Here is a 13,944-nt window from a genome sequence, read left to right as displayed (position 1 = left end):
GAGGCGCCCCCCCCCCCTTATTCTATATTTAATGAGAGAAGTGTATAGAGGCTCTCAAAATACATGAACATGTAAAATTTTTAAATTGAGTTGTTTCAAAATGATTTTTATTACCCTCAGATAATTTATTCCTTTCTCTCAAATTCTTTAATTATCAACTAATTCTTTAACTTGATATATTTTGTATTTTGTCTCCAGATTAACTGCTAATAAATGGTTTAATTTAGAGCTGTTTTTCATCGTGCTGAGTTTTAGGTGAGAGGGTAACAAAATGAATGATTACTGCCATCTAAGGACTATTGTAACTTACTATGTTATAGAGAAAAATGTATAAAGAGATACGTTGAGGCATAAGAACTGATTTGTTTTAGTTGTACAGAGCCAACAGAATTTAGTCTGAACTGAGAATATTAAAATGAAACTCCCAAAGTCAATGTACATGGTAGTATTTGACTGGGACCTTGGAGAATAGGAAGGAATTGGTAAGTGGAGATGAAGAGAGGGTGCCTCAGCCTGAACAAACCATTGCATCCTGCATTGGATCTCTGAAGTAGTATTTATAAAATTTCACATTCCATGAATACTTTTGGGAATTCTGACTTTATGAATCATGAATTGTGGTAAGGCTAACAACTTATTTTGGAAGAGATATAATACTTCATTCACGTGGTGTCTTCTGTATCACTCCGCTAGAAAGAAGATTATGTTCTGCTTTAAGCACACAATCGTCTGCCAGAGAGTATTGTAGGAATGGGAGGAAAAAACTAGTGTGTTTCCCAATTGACACTATTGGTAAACTGTTTGAATGGATGCTTAGAATAAATGAGGCTTCAAAAAGTAATTTACCTGAGGAGTTATTCTTAAACTAGTATCACAATTTAATTGAAAACAGTTTCATATACCTTCACCTGTATGAAAAAATATTTTTCCTCAACACAAATCTGTCTCCTTGAGAGCTATGACTTTTCTTTGCATGGGTCTTAGTTTATGTAGAACACAAAAGGACACAGGTGAAGATGTTAATAGGGTTGAAATGCAGGGCTCTTCTGTAATTCCTTTTCCCGGAAAATGACACTATAGCTAGAAAAGTCCCTATCCTAAAAGCGATTGTACATGTCCTTCATTTTGTTAGTGGATTTAGCACTTACCTTCTAGAAGAGTATAGGCACAAATGAGGCCCTCTGTAAATACTTTTTGCATATATACAGTATTCAGAAGTCTAAATAAGATGAAATTCCCCTTTGATCATATATTTTGGGCAGATTATTACATATGCCTCCTATGATTAGAAAAATTGACTCTACTCAATCTGTGGTCTTCTTAGGTCAAATTCCTTGTTTATGTGGATAATTCAGTTTGTTGCATTTGCCACATTGTTATTGCATATATTCTGGGTTGTTGTTCTTCTGATTTAATTGTTTAAAATCCAAGCTTACTCAACTAAATTGAGTATATATTTAAGTATTTGTTAAATAATTTGTACTTACATTTATGTATTAAAACATTTATATATTAACATTTATTTAAAATTTATAAAATGTGTCTTAAAATATTTTTATTATAAATAGTTATATTTTATTTATATATTAAATCATTTAAATTTTCATTTCAGGTATATTACATTTTTTTGCCCATGTGACCTAGTTTCCCAGGGCTATTCTTTCCTACCTGTTCAACTCTTGGCTGCGGGAATGAAGGAAGTGACCAGAACTTGGAAAATAGTAGGTGGAGTCACACATGCAAATAACTATTACAAAAATGGCTGGATAGTCATGATAGCTGTTGGATGGGCCCGAGGTAATATTAACAATATGTGTTTTTAAATAATCTGTTATTGATATACTACTGCTACTGAACAATTCTGTATTTACATTAATGAGGACAACATACTTTAGTAACTGTAGTTTTGGAAGTAGGAAGTCTTTTTTTCTGTTGGCTAGTAAAATAAATTCATAACTGGCATTTTCACTAGTACTAGTCATCAGCCATTATTTTGAGCCTATCTTACTATATAAAATTTTTACTATTGGTTTCATTAGTAGTCCAGAACCAGAGGGATTCATAGTTAATTAAGGTATAGTATAGTGCCAGTATAAATAAATTTACTTCAGAGATTATGTAAAGAAATTATATAAGAAATTTCTTTTTTGTGTTTTTTTCCATCCTGAATAACTAAAAGTAGTAAATATGCTTGGTTATGGGTTCCTCTTCACTTTACATCACTTACCTTCATTGTTGAGTTCTTTTGTATGTAGAAATTGAATAAATTTCTCTAATCTCTTGTTATATTGTACTGCACCTAAAACTGATATCAGGGAAGGAAATAATAAAGCAGAAAATTTTATTTTTCAGGCAAAGAACATCTTTGTCCTTGAGGCCCCATTTTTTAACCTTAATTATGGTGCAGTAGACAGTTGCCACGCTGATGAACAGGAAGAATTGCAATTGTCTCAGTACCATAAATGTACAAGGAAACTTTTTGTCCCTCCTCAAAATTATATTTTGAGGATCTTCTTGGAACTTTACATCAGGAGATAGAATTACAGCTTTGTTTCAAATGTTTTCTCCATAAAATTTGACTAAATATTCTTGTTTTATTTTATTTTTAGGTGCAGGTGGTAGCATTATCACGAATTTTGAGCAGTTGGTAAAAGGAGGTTGGAAACCAGAAGCTAATGAATGGCTGAAGATGTCCTAGTGAGTAGGTATAAACTAGACCGAGACCAGCTTTTTATCTTTAGATCTTACCAGATTTCTTAATGTGGAGGCAATGGAGCTGAAAAAAATTAACAGTCATAATAATGGAAGACAGTCAGGAAACTTGTTCTTTCAAGAAGTCTGCTCTCTCAGATGTAGTTTTTAAAATAAATATTGATTCTTTTCTCTGGGGATTCCTCCCCTTAGAAAATAAAACCAAACAAAAACTTTTGGATTGTTACAGGGTTGTGGGAATGGTGTGTATTTATGAAGAGAGAACTACATAGGAACCCACTTCTGTGGATGGAAATGAATCCGTTGCAGGCTCTTGTCATTTTCATTAATGACTACAATATCACTCAGATTTCAAATTACATGTTCTGGTAGTAAAATGTCAAGCTTATGGGAACAAATCAATCCATTATCAATCCAAATCAATCCCCTGTTGCTTTAAAAATGAGAGTTGAGCTTAATTACACATAAGGAAAGATTAGAGGAAATAAACTATAATTGTTATAAATAGAGCAAACAAGGCCTTGATTGATAAGTTATAAGTAAGGCATTAGTGATATTCAAGGGAAATTTTTCTCCTTTTGAGTATATGTCTCAAAATGTCTTCCATAAAACATTTCTTGGTGTTTTATAACCAAAATCAAATTGTTTCTCCTTTGTTCAGAACTTTGGAATGTCTCCCCAGATGGCCTGTAAAACCCTCCAAGATCTGCCTTTCCCTCATACCATATTTGCTTTGACTTCATTTCTTACTATTCTCTCCTTCTCCTTTGCTTATATCCTTGAACAGGCCAGGTAACCTGCACATATTCTTCAACAAATCTATGAGTAGACAATAAATATTAGATAAATGAATGAATGATCAGTTGGTCAAGTGAGATTAATCATTAGTTCATTATGCTATTTTGTGTATGTGTGTGTATATATCTATTATCTATTACCAAATACTTTTGCATAGTAGAGAAAGCCTATATGATGTTAGAGAATACATATATTGTCATAAACAGAACATTGGTAGAATTATGAACGTTAAAGGTGCTGGTGAGGGCTCAAGGAAATGAGCATGATATTGGAAAGTGGAGGAGATGTGATACAGTTATATAGTGGCAGAAAAATTACTTGAATTGTGTGCTACAGTTGTGTGGAAAGTAATTTGTAAGCAGTGAACTTGTCTATTTGGCTGAGGAGATTTTGAAGCTGTGTTAAAGGTCTGACTGGTTTCTTCTTGATGCTTATAGTAAAGTGAGAGATGAAAGAGTTGAACTGCTGAACAAAGAAACCAAGACTGTAATAATTTGGAAAATTCTCAGCCTATCCAGATTGCAAAAGATGATAAAATTAAGAGATTGACTTTTAGGACAGTCTGTGGTGGCGAGAAGGTAAAGGGTCTGTCTGGAAAACTTTTGCTAGTGTTAAAGAAATTAGGTGTGTGACTCATGGATCCATTCAGCCAACACAACACAAGCCAGGAATAGACATGAGATTATCCAGGAAAGGTATGTGGAGGACCATCTTAACTAATGGCATGGATCCCTGTGTCATATACTGGAGACCCACAAGGTTTTTGAAAACATTGTATCAGTAGAAACACTGCCATCTTGCACTGAGAAGGACAGAGATAAGATGAAATAAAAGAAGGCTGTCAGCTCCGAAAATTCTATAGGCAGGAAACAGGCTTGATAAAACTGTTCAGCTGCAAACATGTGTTACCCTTCAAGGAAAAGAAAGAATGGATTTCAGCTGGGAGCCATGGGCCTATTTTAGTATATGTGCTGCAGAAGCAAGCACTGAATGCCGTGAGCCTAGAGCCCTGAGGTCAGACCCGTAGGCTGGAGTCCAGGTGCAAAATCCAGAGCCATAAGTGCAGAAGTTCGAGTTGCAGACTCGTATGGTGGAGCCTGATGTCACAGAGGATTATTCCCAGGCTTTGAAACCTTGAAACCTAATTGAATTGGCTCTGCTGGGTTTTGAAATTGCATAGGACCAGTGACTTCTTTCTTCCTTTCATTTTCTCCCTTTTGGAGTTGGAATGTCTCTAATTATTACCCTATACCTATCCCACTATTGTATTTTGGATGCAGATAAGCTCATTTTCTAGTTTCATAGGCAACTAATACAAGAATACTTTTTAAATGCATCCTGATCTTCCAAACCAGTCTCATTGACATTTTCCTAAATCTCAGCCCTTCTCCAATCCCCTGCCCCATTTTATTGTCTACAAAATCATTGCTTTTCAAATTCAGTGCTTCTGAATTTATGCTCTAAAGGAATGCAATCCAAAATGGAATGTGCGTGTGCTCAGAGGATACCCATAATGAGGCACTGTGGTACAGAATCTAAACTATTAGAAACAAAGATTAGTAAAATGATATTAAGATAAAAAGTAATTCCTTTTACCTCATCTTTTAAAAATGTCCATTTGATAAATACATAAATAGTTTGGTGTACATTTTTAATACATTATATGTATATTTAATTTATAACTTAATTGATAAACATGTATTAGGGAGTGTCATAAAACCCCCTTTTTTTAACCAGTAGGGATGTGCAGTTAATAAGTTTTAGAGACCAGGTGGCCTGGTGGTTTCAGTCAGTTAAGTGTCCAACTTTGGCTCAGGTCATGATCTTGTGGTCCATGAGTTCGAGCCCCATGTTGGGCTCTGTGCTGACAGCTAGGAGCCTGGAGCCTGCTTCAGATTCTGTGTCTTCCTCTCTCTCTGCCCCTCCCTCACTTGCTCACTCGCTCTCTCTCAAAAATAAATAAATATTAAAACAAAATTTTAAAAAAAGTTTGAGAGACCATTGTTCCAGAACATTAATGCTGCACAGTCAATCGTTAAGCAAGGTCTAAAGCCCTGTTGCCCAAACCTAACCCTATTTTGAACTCAGTCCTTAGCTTGTAATAAATAAATAGGTAATTTTTCATAAAATGGCTTATAGTGACTTTTAAATTTGCCATATTTTGCAGTATGGCATTCTAAGAGTTTATCATTTATATTTCTCTAGTTGTAAACATAAGCTAAATAATGATCTGTTACTGAGATATACTTTAAATGTGTGGCAAATATATAATATGAAAGTAATGCTTTGTGCTGGAGTTACCCAAGTAATTGTGCTGGATGTGGCTCATACTGTTGTATGAGAGCTGGTTGTGTGTGTCTATCTCTTCTCCATTCTGCACAGCAGCCTGAAATTGACTGCGATGGGAGTATCTACACCATGGAAATGGGAAAATACTATGTAAATCAGGGCTTGCTTTTTTCCTTCTCCCACCTGACTGAAGGAGCTTGTTTAGCACTGTAAGGACTAATCTGCTTTTTTCTAAGTCATACTGTGGAACATGGGACTTTCATATCTTTGTAAAAAAGTAGTATATGGTCAAATTTGTTTCAGAAGTACTGTAAATAGAAATGAGCTCTTTTTATCAGAGTCACAATATGTGTGAACATTCTAAGATCTCTGATACTTTATCAGAGTGAAATTATACTTTATATAATGTAGCACTTGTAAAACTTGAGAAGTATATTCATAGAACTCTTTTTCATCTATTACTAACTCATGGGTATATTAAATGAATATTTTTCAGAGTACTCTTTGAGAAATCTAGAGATGGATCATGTATGTTTATTACTTACTGACTTAAAATGCATTTTATTTTCAGCCCTGCCAAGGTAACCCTACTGGGGTCAGTTATCTTCACATTCCAGCACGCCAAACACCTGGCAGTATCAAGGCATAATCTTATGTTCCTTTATACCATGTTTCTTGTGGCCACAAAGGTAAGAATTCAAAGTAGCTATAAATCCATATTACAAATGCTTTATAACCAGAATTCTGCATATTAGGCAAGTAACAGGAACATTTACTTTTTACTGTTGTTACAGTCTAAAAATGTAAATTTTGGGTTGTTTATTCAGCACATCCATGACTTTTTGAAACATAGCTCCTGGATGATTCCACATTTGATTTATGCTGAGGCTATCATGAAAGATTTGCAGATAGTCTAATAAATGTTGGAGGCCAGAATAGTGGAAATAGCTATAGCTGATCAGAGTGCAGACAGCAATGTCTCATTTGTAAAATGGGATACTTAGATGTTCTCTGAGGTTCCTTAAAGCTTTAACATTTCAAAATTTTATAGTGGGGCATATTTGTGTGTAGTCTCTTGTATTATTATTGCCTTGTTGGAAGCTTTATTCTGTCTTGAAGATAGGAGGTAGTGTGGTGTAAGATCACAGGTTTTGGAGACAGGCAATCTTAAGTTCTAATCCTAGCTTTGCTATCTAATTCCTGAATAGGCAAGTCACTTAATGTCTCTGAATCCTCATTTCCTCATCTTCATTATACGATTGTTGAGAGGATTGGAGATGGTGCATGTCTTTCTATTACTGGGACGTATCTTATGAATTTTATTAGCTGTATCATGAGTCTAATTCTGATTATCGTTACTCTTACCATTATTAAATATTGTTCCCTATTCAAAAGTAGACGGTTGGTTTAAAAATATGAGTATTATTTAAATGTAGAGGAATTTTATAGCTAACTCTCAGCCTAGGTATTTTTGGGTAAAAACTTACCTATTGGATTCTTAAAAGGAAGACAGTATATATTAAATAAATTTATATCTTAGAAAGAACCAAGTCACTATAGGGATAGTTTATTTTTGTTTCAGTAGTCCTACTATGGAGGTGATCTGTGGCTGTAATTCAAGTACTTCAAATATCTGAGGCAAAATCTCTTCATATGTGTCCTCTTCCAGTCCTCAACATTTTGAGCTGTATGTATTTTTTTGTAACAGCTTATTGAGATATATGTTACATACTGTAAAATTCATCCATTTAAGTGTACATTTCAGTGTTTTTTTTATATATTCACAGAATTGTGCAGCTGTCACCACAATCAGTATTAAAACATTTTCATCACTCCAAAAAAGAAACATCATGCACATTACCAGTTTCTTCACATTTTCCCTCAGTCCCCCCAAATGTAGGCAACCACTGATCTACTCTCTGTCTCTATAAATTTGCCTATTTGACATTTCATGTGATTGCTATCATACAATGTGTCCTTGTGACTTGTTTCTTTCACTTACCATGTTTTTGAGGTTCATCCATGTTGTAGTATGCATTAGTATGTTATTCCTTTTTATTGCCAAATAATAGTCCATTGTATGGATATACCACATTCTGTTTATCCATTGGTTGATGAATATTTGGGTTTTATTTTTTGGGCTAATAGGAATAATGAGCTGTGAGCATTCATGTAGTTTTTTGTGTGGATATGTGTTTCATTTCTTTTGGGTGTAATATAGAAACGGATTAGATAATATAGTAATGCTGTGTTTAACCTTTGAGGAGCTAACAGACAGTTTTCCATGGTGGCTTCATCATTTTACATTCCCACCAGCAAAGTATGAAAATTCTAATTTCACATACCATCATCAATGCTTGTCTTTTTTATTAGAGCCATTCTAGTGGTTGTGATGACTGATGACTAATGGTATTGAACATTTTTTCATGTGTTTGTTTGTATATCTTTGGAAAAATGTCTATTCAGATCATTTTCCCATTTTTTAATGTGTCATTTGTCTTTTTAATGTTGAGTTGTAAGAATTCCTCATATATTTTCGACCCTAGACCCTTACTAGATTTCTGATTTATAGATATTTTCTCCCATTCTGTGGGTTGTCCTTTCACTTTCTTGTTTTTGGAAGTGCAAATTTCTAAAATTTGATGAAGTCTAATTTACTTATTTTCTCTTTTGTTGTATATGTCTTGATGTCATATCTAAGACACTGTTGCCAAATCCAAGGTCAAAAAGATTATCTCTATGCTTTCTTCTGCAAGTTATATAGTTTTAGCTCTAATTTAGCTCTGTGATGTATTTTGAAATGATTTTTGGGTATGGTATGAGAAAGGATTCAATTAAACTTCATTCTTTTACATTCTGTGGCTACGTAGCTTTACATTCTTGAAGATTCTGTGGGTATCTATTCATCCTAGTATTATGTATTGAAAAGACTGTTCTTTCCCTCATTGAATTGTCTTGGTACCCTTGCTGAAAATCAATTGTAAATGTGAGGGTATTTTTCTGGATTCTCACTTTTGTTCCCTTCATCTATTTACTTATCCTTCTGCTAGTACCACATTATCTTAATTATTTTAGCATTGTAGTTAGTTGTGATATTGAGAAGTGTGAATCCTCTGAGTTTGTTCTTTCTAAGGATTGTTTTGACCATACTAGGTCATTTGCATTTCCATATAAATTTTAGGTTTAACTTCATAATTTCTGCAAAGAAGACCAGATCATATTTTCATAGAGATTGCCTTGAATCTGCAAATAAGTTTGGGAGTATTGTTGTCTTAACACTTTTAAGGCTTTCAAACAATCAACACAGATGTCTTTACATTTATTAGGTCTTTTAAAGTATTTTTTTCATGATGCTTTCAGTGTATGAGTCATACATATCCTTTTGTTAAATTTATTCATAAGTGTTTTTATTCTGTTTGATGCTATAGTAAGTGGAATTGTACATTGCAAACATGTAGAAATAAAATTGATTTTTGATCTTTCATTCTATAACCTTGCTAATAAACTTGTTTGTTAGCTCCAGTAGGCTTTATGGGGTTTTTTTTTGGTGTGGATTCCTTAGGGTTTTGTATATTCAAGATCATGTCATCTGCAAATAGAGGATAGTTTTACTTCTTTTTTTTTTTTTTTCAGTCTGCATGTCTTCTATCTAATTTTCTTGTGCAGTTGCCCTGGATAGAACCTCTAGTACAATGTTTAATTGAAATAGGATGAACATCCTTTTCTTTTTCCTGATTTTAAGAAGAAGCCAGTTAGTCTTTCACTATCTTAAGTCTTTCTCTATTAAGTATGATATTAACTATGGATCTTTTATTGGTACCTGCTATTAGATTGACGAAGTTAGTTCCTTTCTATTCCTAGTTTGTTGAGTGTTTTTATCATGAAGGAGTATGGGGAGCTGTATAATTTCTGAAATTTTCTAACTTTAGAGAAAATGAACTTGTATTGTGGATTTATTAGAATAAGTACTACTGGTGTCTGTTGAATTTTTTAAATTACAAACATCAGTTTTTGTTGAAGTCCTAATTTGTGGAGTAAAAAGGAGTTTTTCTTACAATTATTGCTGGATATATAGTTCTGTATTATAATAATTAAACACTGTATTGCAGTATGGTAATAACGTACAGTATTAAACTTGTCTCATAATATTTCCCAGCATTTTCCTATTATCTACCAACTTACTATTTTTAAAAATTTGTTTATGTTTATTTATTTTTGAGAGAAAGGCAGAGCAGGAGCAGGAGAGGGGCAGAGGAAGAGGGAGACACAGAATCCGAAGGAGGCTCCGGGGCTCTAAGCTATCAGCATAGAGCCTGATGCAGGGTTTGAACTCATGGACCGTGACATCACGACGTGAGCCAAAGCCAGATGCTTAATCCACTGAGCCACCCGGGTGCCCTTGTTATCCACCTACTTGTAAATAGAATGTGCATTTTTAACGCATACTTTTGCCTAAGTTCCGTTTAGATTTATACTGATTTTTTAAAAATGTTTATTTATTTTTGAGAGGGAGAAAGAGAGTGCACGACTGAGCTGGGGAGGGGCAGAGAGAGAGAAGGACAGAGGATCCGAGGTGGGCTCCCCGCTGATAGCAGTGAGCCTAATGCGGGGCTCAAACTCATGAACTGTGAGATTAGGACCTGCTGAGCCACCTAGACATCCCTTACACTGATTTTTGAATGGCTTGTCATTTGTTTCTGAGTAGCTACTATAGTTTTTCTTTTCTTAGATATAAAAAAATGAATTGACAGAATATTCAGGGAAAATTTGGCAGTAATTATTTTTTCTTTACTTCAGTCTTTTCCTGTAGTATTTATATAGTCAGGAGATTTGCATTGGCTGTTTTGGATAATCAGTGCTTTGGCCTATACGAAGATACTAATAAATATGATTTCTCTTTTCAAAGAGAATAGCTCCCCAAAAATAAGCACACAGAAAACTATGATGTAAGTATAAAAATAGTGAGTTCTATAAGAGAAACAAAGTAAATGCCCCCAGCATTGCTCACCCTGTGGTATCTCTGATGGTATCGCAATCCACCAAAAGCCACTCTGTGCTAAGTCACGGTAGTCTCCCTCTTGACATGTGCGGGCTAGCCCTAAGCCAAGGACTTGTGGTACCATATAGATATCTGGAGTCTCCTCCTGGATCCCCAGAACATGCCCAGTTTTCTCCTCTTTGATACCTTACCCTGGTCAAGTCTATTTAGATTCACCAATACCAGTCTCTGCTACCTCAGTTTCAGTTCTAGCTCCCTGCTTGAGAAGTTGTCCTGAGACAGAAGTGAGGGTAAATGTGTGAGTCACTTTATCAGTTTGTCTCTTCTCATGATCAGTCTTACACTCTCTGTTGGCCAGTGCCCGAAAGTGTTTGCCTCATGTATTTTGTCGGGTTTATGGCTTTTATGCCTGGAAGGCTAGTCTAGAATCAGTTCTTGTTTCATAGTCAAGGAGAAAGTTCGTCTCTTCTTTTTTGATCAGTCTTGTCAGAGGTTTTTGTATGTTATCCTTTCCTGAGGACCAACTTTTTGGTTTTGTTGTTCCTCACAACACATTGTTTTACATTGCTGTGTCTCATATCACATGTTTTCATGTATATTATTGTCATCCAATTTACATTCCTCTTAACTTACACTACAGTTTCTTATTTGACAAGCGTGTTTTAAAATTTCAAACGTTAAAAAAAATCTTAAAAAATTTTTTAACAGCATTTTAGACAGTGTGTGTGGTATTCTATGGTGTTTGTTGAGACTTCATTTCTCTACTAGTATTGATGAGATTTTATAATTATTTGTATGTATGAAAAGTAAATATATTCTTTATTTTGGAGGTGTAAGGAGTCTACATATATCTACACATATGCATATGATGTTTCTTAAATTTTTTTTTTAATGTTTATTTATTTTTGAGACAGAGAGAGACAGAGCATGAATGGGGGAGGGTCAGAGAGAGAGGGAGACACAGAATCTGAAGCAGGCTCCAGGTTCTGAGCTGTCAGCACAGAGCCTGATGCGGGGCTCGAACTCACGGACTGTGAGATCGTGACCTGAGCCGAAGTCGGACGCTTAACTGGCTGAGCCACCCAGGTGCCCCTATGATGTTTCAAATATAGTATATAGTTACTAATTTTTCCATGTCTGGTCTATTAATTTTTTTCCTTTTTGAGAGCATTATGTTAAATTTCTTCCTCTTTCTCTTGTCTCTTTCCCCCGCTCTTTTAAAAAAATGTTTATGTATTTTTGAGAGAGAAAGCATGAGAGTGCACGTGAACAGTGGAGGGACAGAGAGAGAGAATCCAAAGCAGGCTCCAGACTGTCAGCAGAGAGCCTGATGCGGGGCTTGATCTCACAGAGTGTGAGATCATGACATGAGCAGAAATCACAAGTCAGTCGGTTGCTTAATCTACTGAGCCACCCAGGCACCCCATCTTTCCCTCCCTCTTATCTTTGTTTTCTTTCTTCCTGTTTCCAGAACGCAAGCAAGCTGAACATTCAGTGATGCTCAGTTCTTGTATGATGCCAGTTTCATTCAAGAAGGACTCTGTTCTCCTTTTCCAGCTCTCACAAGTCCTTTGTGATTGTTAAAATCCAAGCCTCAGAGGCAAGAAATATGTGCCAACTAAGACTGTTAGTATAGGGCAAAGCACATGGACTTTGGAGTAAGAATTTGAAATCTAGGCTTCACGGTTTTTTTTTTTTTTTTAATTTTTTTTTTTTTTAACGTTTATTTATTTTTGAGACAGAGAGAGACAGAGCGTGAACGGGGGAGGGTCACAGAGAGAGGGAGACACAGAATCTGAAACAGGCTCCAGGCCCTGAGCTGTCAGCACAGAGCCCGACGCGGGGCTCGAACCCACAGACCGTGAGATCATGACCTGAGCCGAAGTCGGACGCTTAACCGACCGAGCCACCCAGGCGCCCCTAGGCTTCACAGTTTTAAGCACATCATTTATCTTTCTTCAACTAGAGTTACACATATCTTAAGGGATATATGGCTTTTGTTTGGCACTAGCTGTACAAAGTCACATTATAAATGTGAAGCATTATGTACCAGTAGTTGATTTCAGTGTTAATGATTATAAACATTTTAAAGTTAAACAGGAATATATTATGGAATAGAATTCAAAATACACTTTTTTTAAAAGATAAAATAAAATATGACATTTTATATTTGGCATGTCTTCATTTGAGGTTCTGCTAAGTTCACTTTCTTCCATCAGAGATGATTTGAGAAGTTTGAGAAGCATGGATTATCTTTTGGCTCCTCTGGATAAGGAGTTATCATGAAATAGTGTTATTATGAAATGAAGCACAGGGAGACTTGAGTTAAGAGGGATTAAGGGGCGCCTGGGTGGCGCAGTCGGTTGAGCGTCCGACTTCAGCCAGGTCACGATCTCGCGGTCCGTGAGTTCGAGCCCCGCGTCAGGCTCTGGGCTGATGGCTCGGAGCCTGGAGCCTGTTTCCGATTCTGTGTCTCCCTCTCCCGCCCGTTCATGCTCTGTCTCTCTCTGTCCCAAAAATAAATAAAAAACATTAAAAAAAATAATAAAATAAAAAAAAAAAAAAAAGAGGGATTAAAACTGAAAGGAGTTTGTTGGATTTTGAAATGGAAAGGTATTTGGTGACCTTGGTAAAAGCAGTTTCAGTAGACTGGAAGAGAATAGAAAAATGATTGTAATAGACTGAGGTGAATAAGAGAAATTGAAGACAAAGTATATAAACTATTTTAAAGGGATTTAGAGGGAGTATACGTAGAAACAGCCCAGGAGAGCAGTTTGGCAGTATCTGACAAAGTTGAAGAATCATATATCTTGTGACTTGTTAATTCCATTTCTAGGTATAACCTCTATCAGTCTCCCAATATGTGGTACAGAGACCAACTTCATCAGTATCTCTTTTAAAAAATGTTTTAGTGAAGTAGCATTTTTTTTTTTTTTTAAGATCCCTCCAATACCCAGGCCACCAACTTACTCTTTCATGTAAATACTCTGATTTCTCATCTTTATTATATGTGGTCTTTTATTCAGGGCCTCAGATCTGAAAAAATTGGGCTAAAGGATCTTATACAGAAAGTTAATCTGACAGTACATTTTCCAGAAATACAAAGAATAACTTCAAAGGGCTGTGAAGTTTGCAAAACACTTAAG

At 35.4% G+C, this 13,944-nt stretch overlaps 1 protein-coding gene across 2 annotated transcripts in view; it reads left to right on the top strand.

Moving 5' to 3' along the window:
- TMEM38B (transmembrane protein 38B) overlaps nucleotides 1-13,944 on the top strand; it is a 50,215-nt gene that overhangs the window by 21,538 nt on the left and 14,733 nt on the right. For both annotated transcript variants that reach the window (XM_058694666.1, XM_058694667.1), the window contains exons 3-5: nucleotides 1,613-1,797; nucleotides 2,610-2,697; nucleotides 6,371-6,488. In XM_058694666.1, the coding sequence (XP_058550649.1) occupies nucleotides 1,613-1,797; nucleotides 2,610-2,697; nucleotides 6,371-6,488 (391 nt within the window). The remainder of the gene's footprint in view (nucleotides 1-1,612; nucleotides 1,798-2,609; nucleotides 2,698-6,370; nucleotides 6,489-13,944) is intronic.

The sequence above is a fragment of the Neofelis nebulosa genome, chromosome 12 (assembly GCF_028018385.1).
Source record: "Neofelis nebulosa isolate mNeoNeb1 chromosome 12, mNeoNeb1.pri, whole genome shotgun sequence".
In the NCBI taxonomy this organism is placed as follows: Eukaryota; Metazoa; Chordata; class Mammalia; order Carnivora; family Felidae; genus Neofelis; species Neofelis nebulosa.
This window is presented reverse-complemented; position numbering and strand designations above follow the sequence as displayed.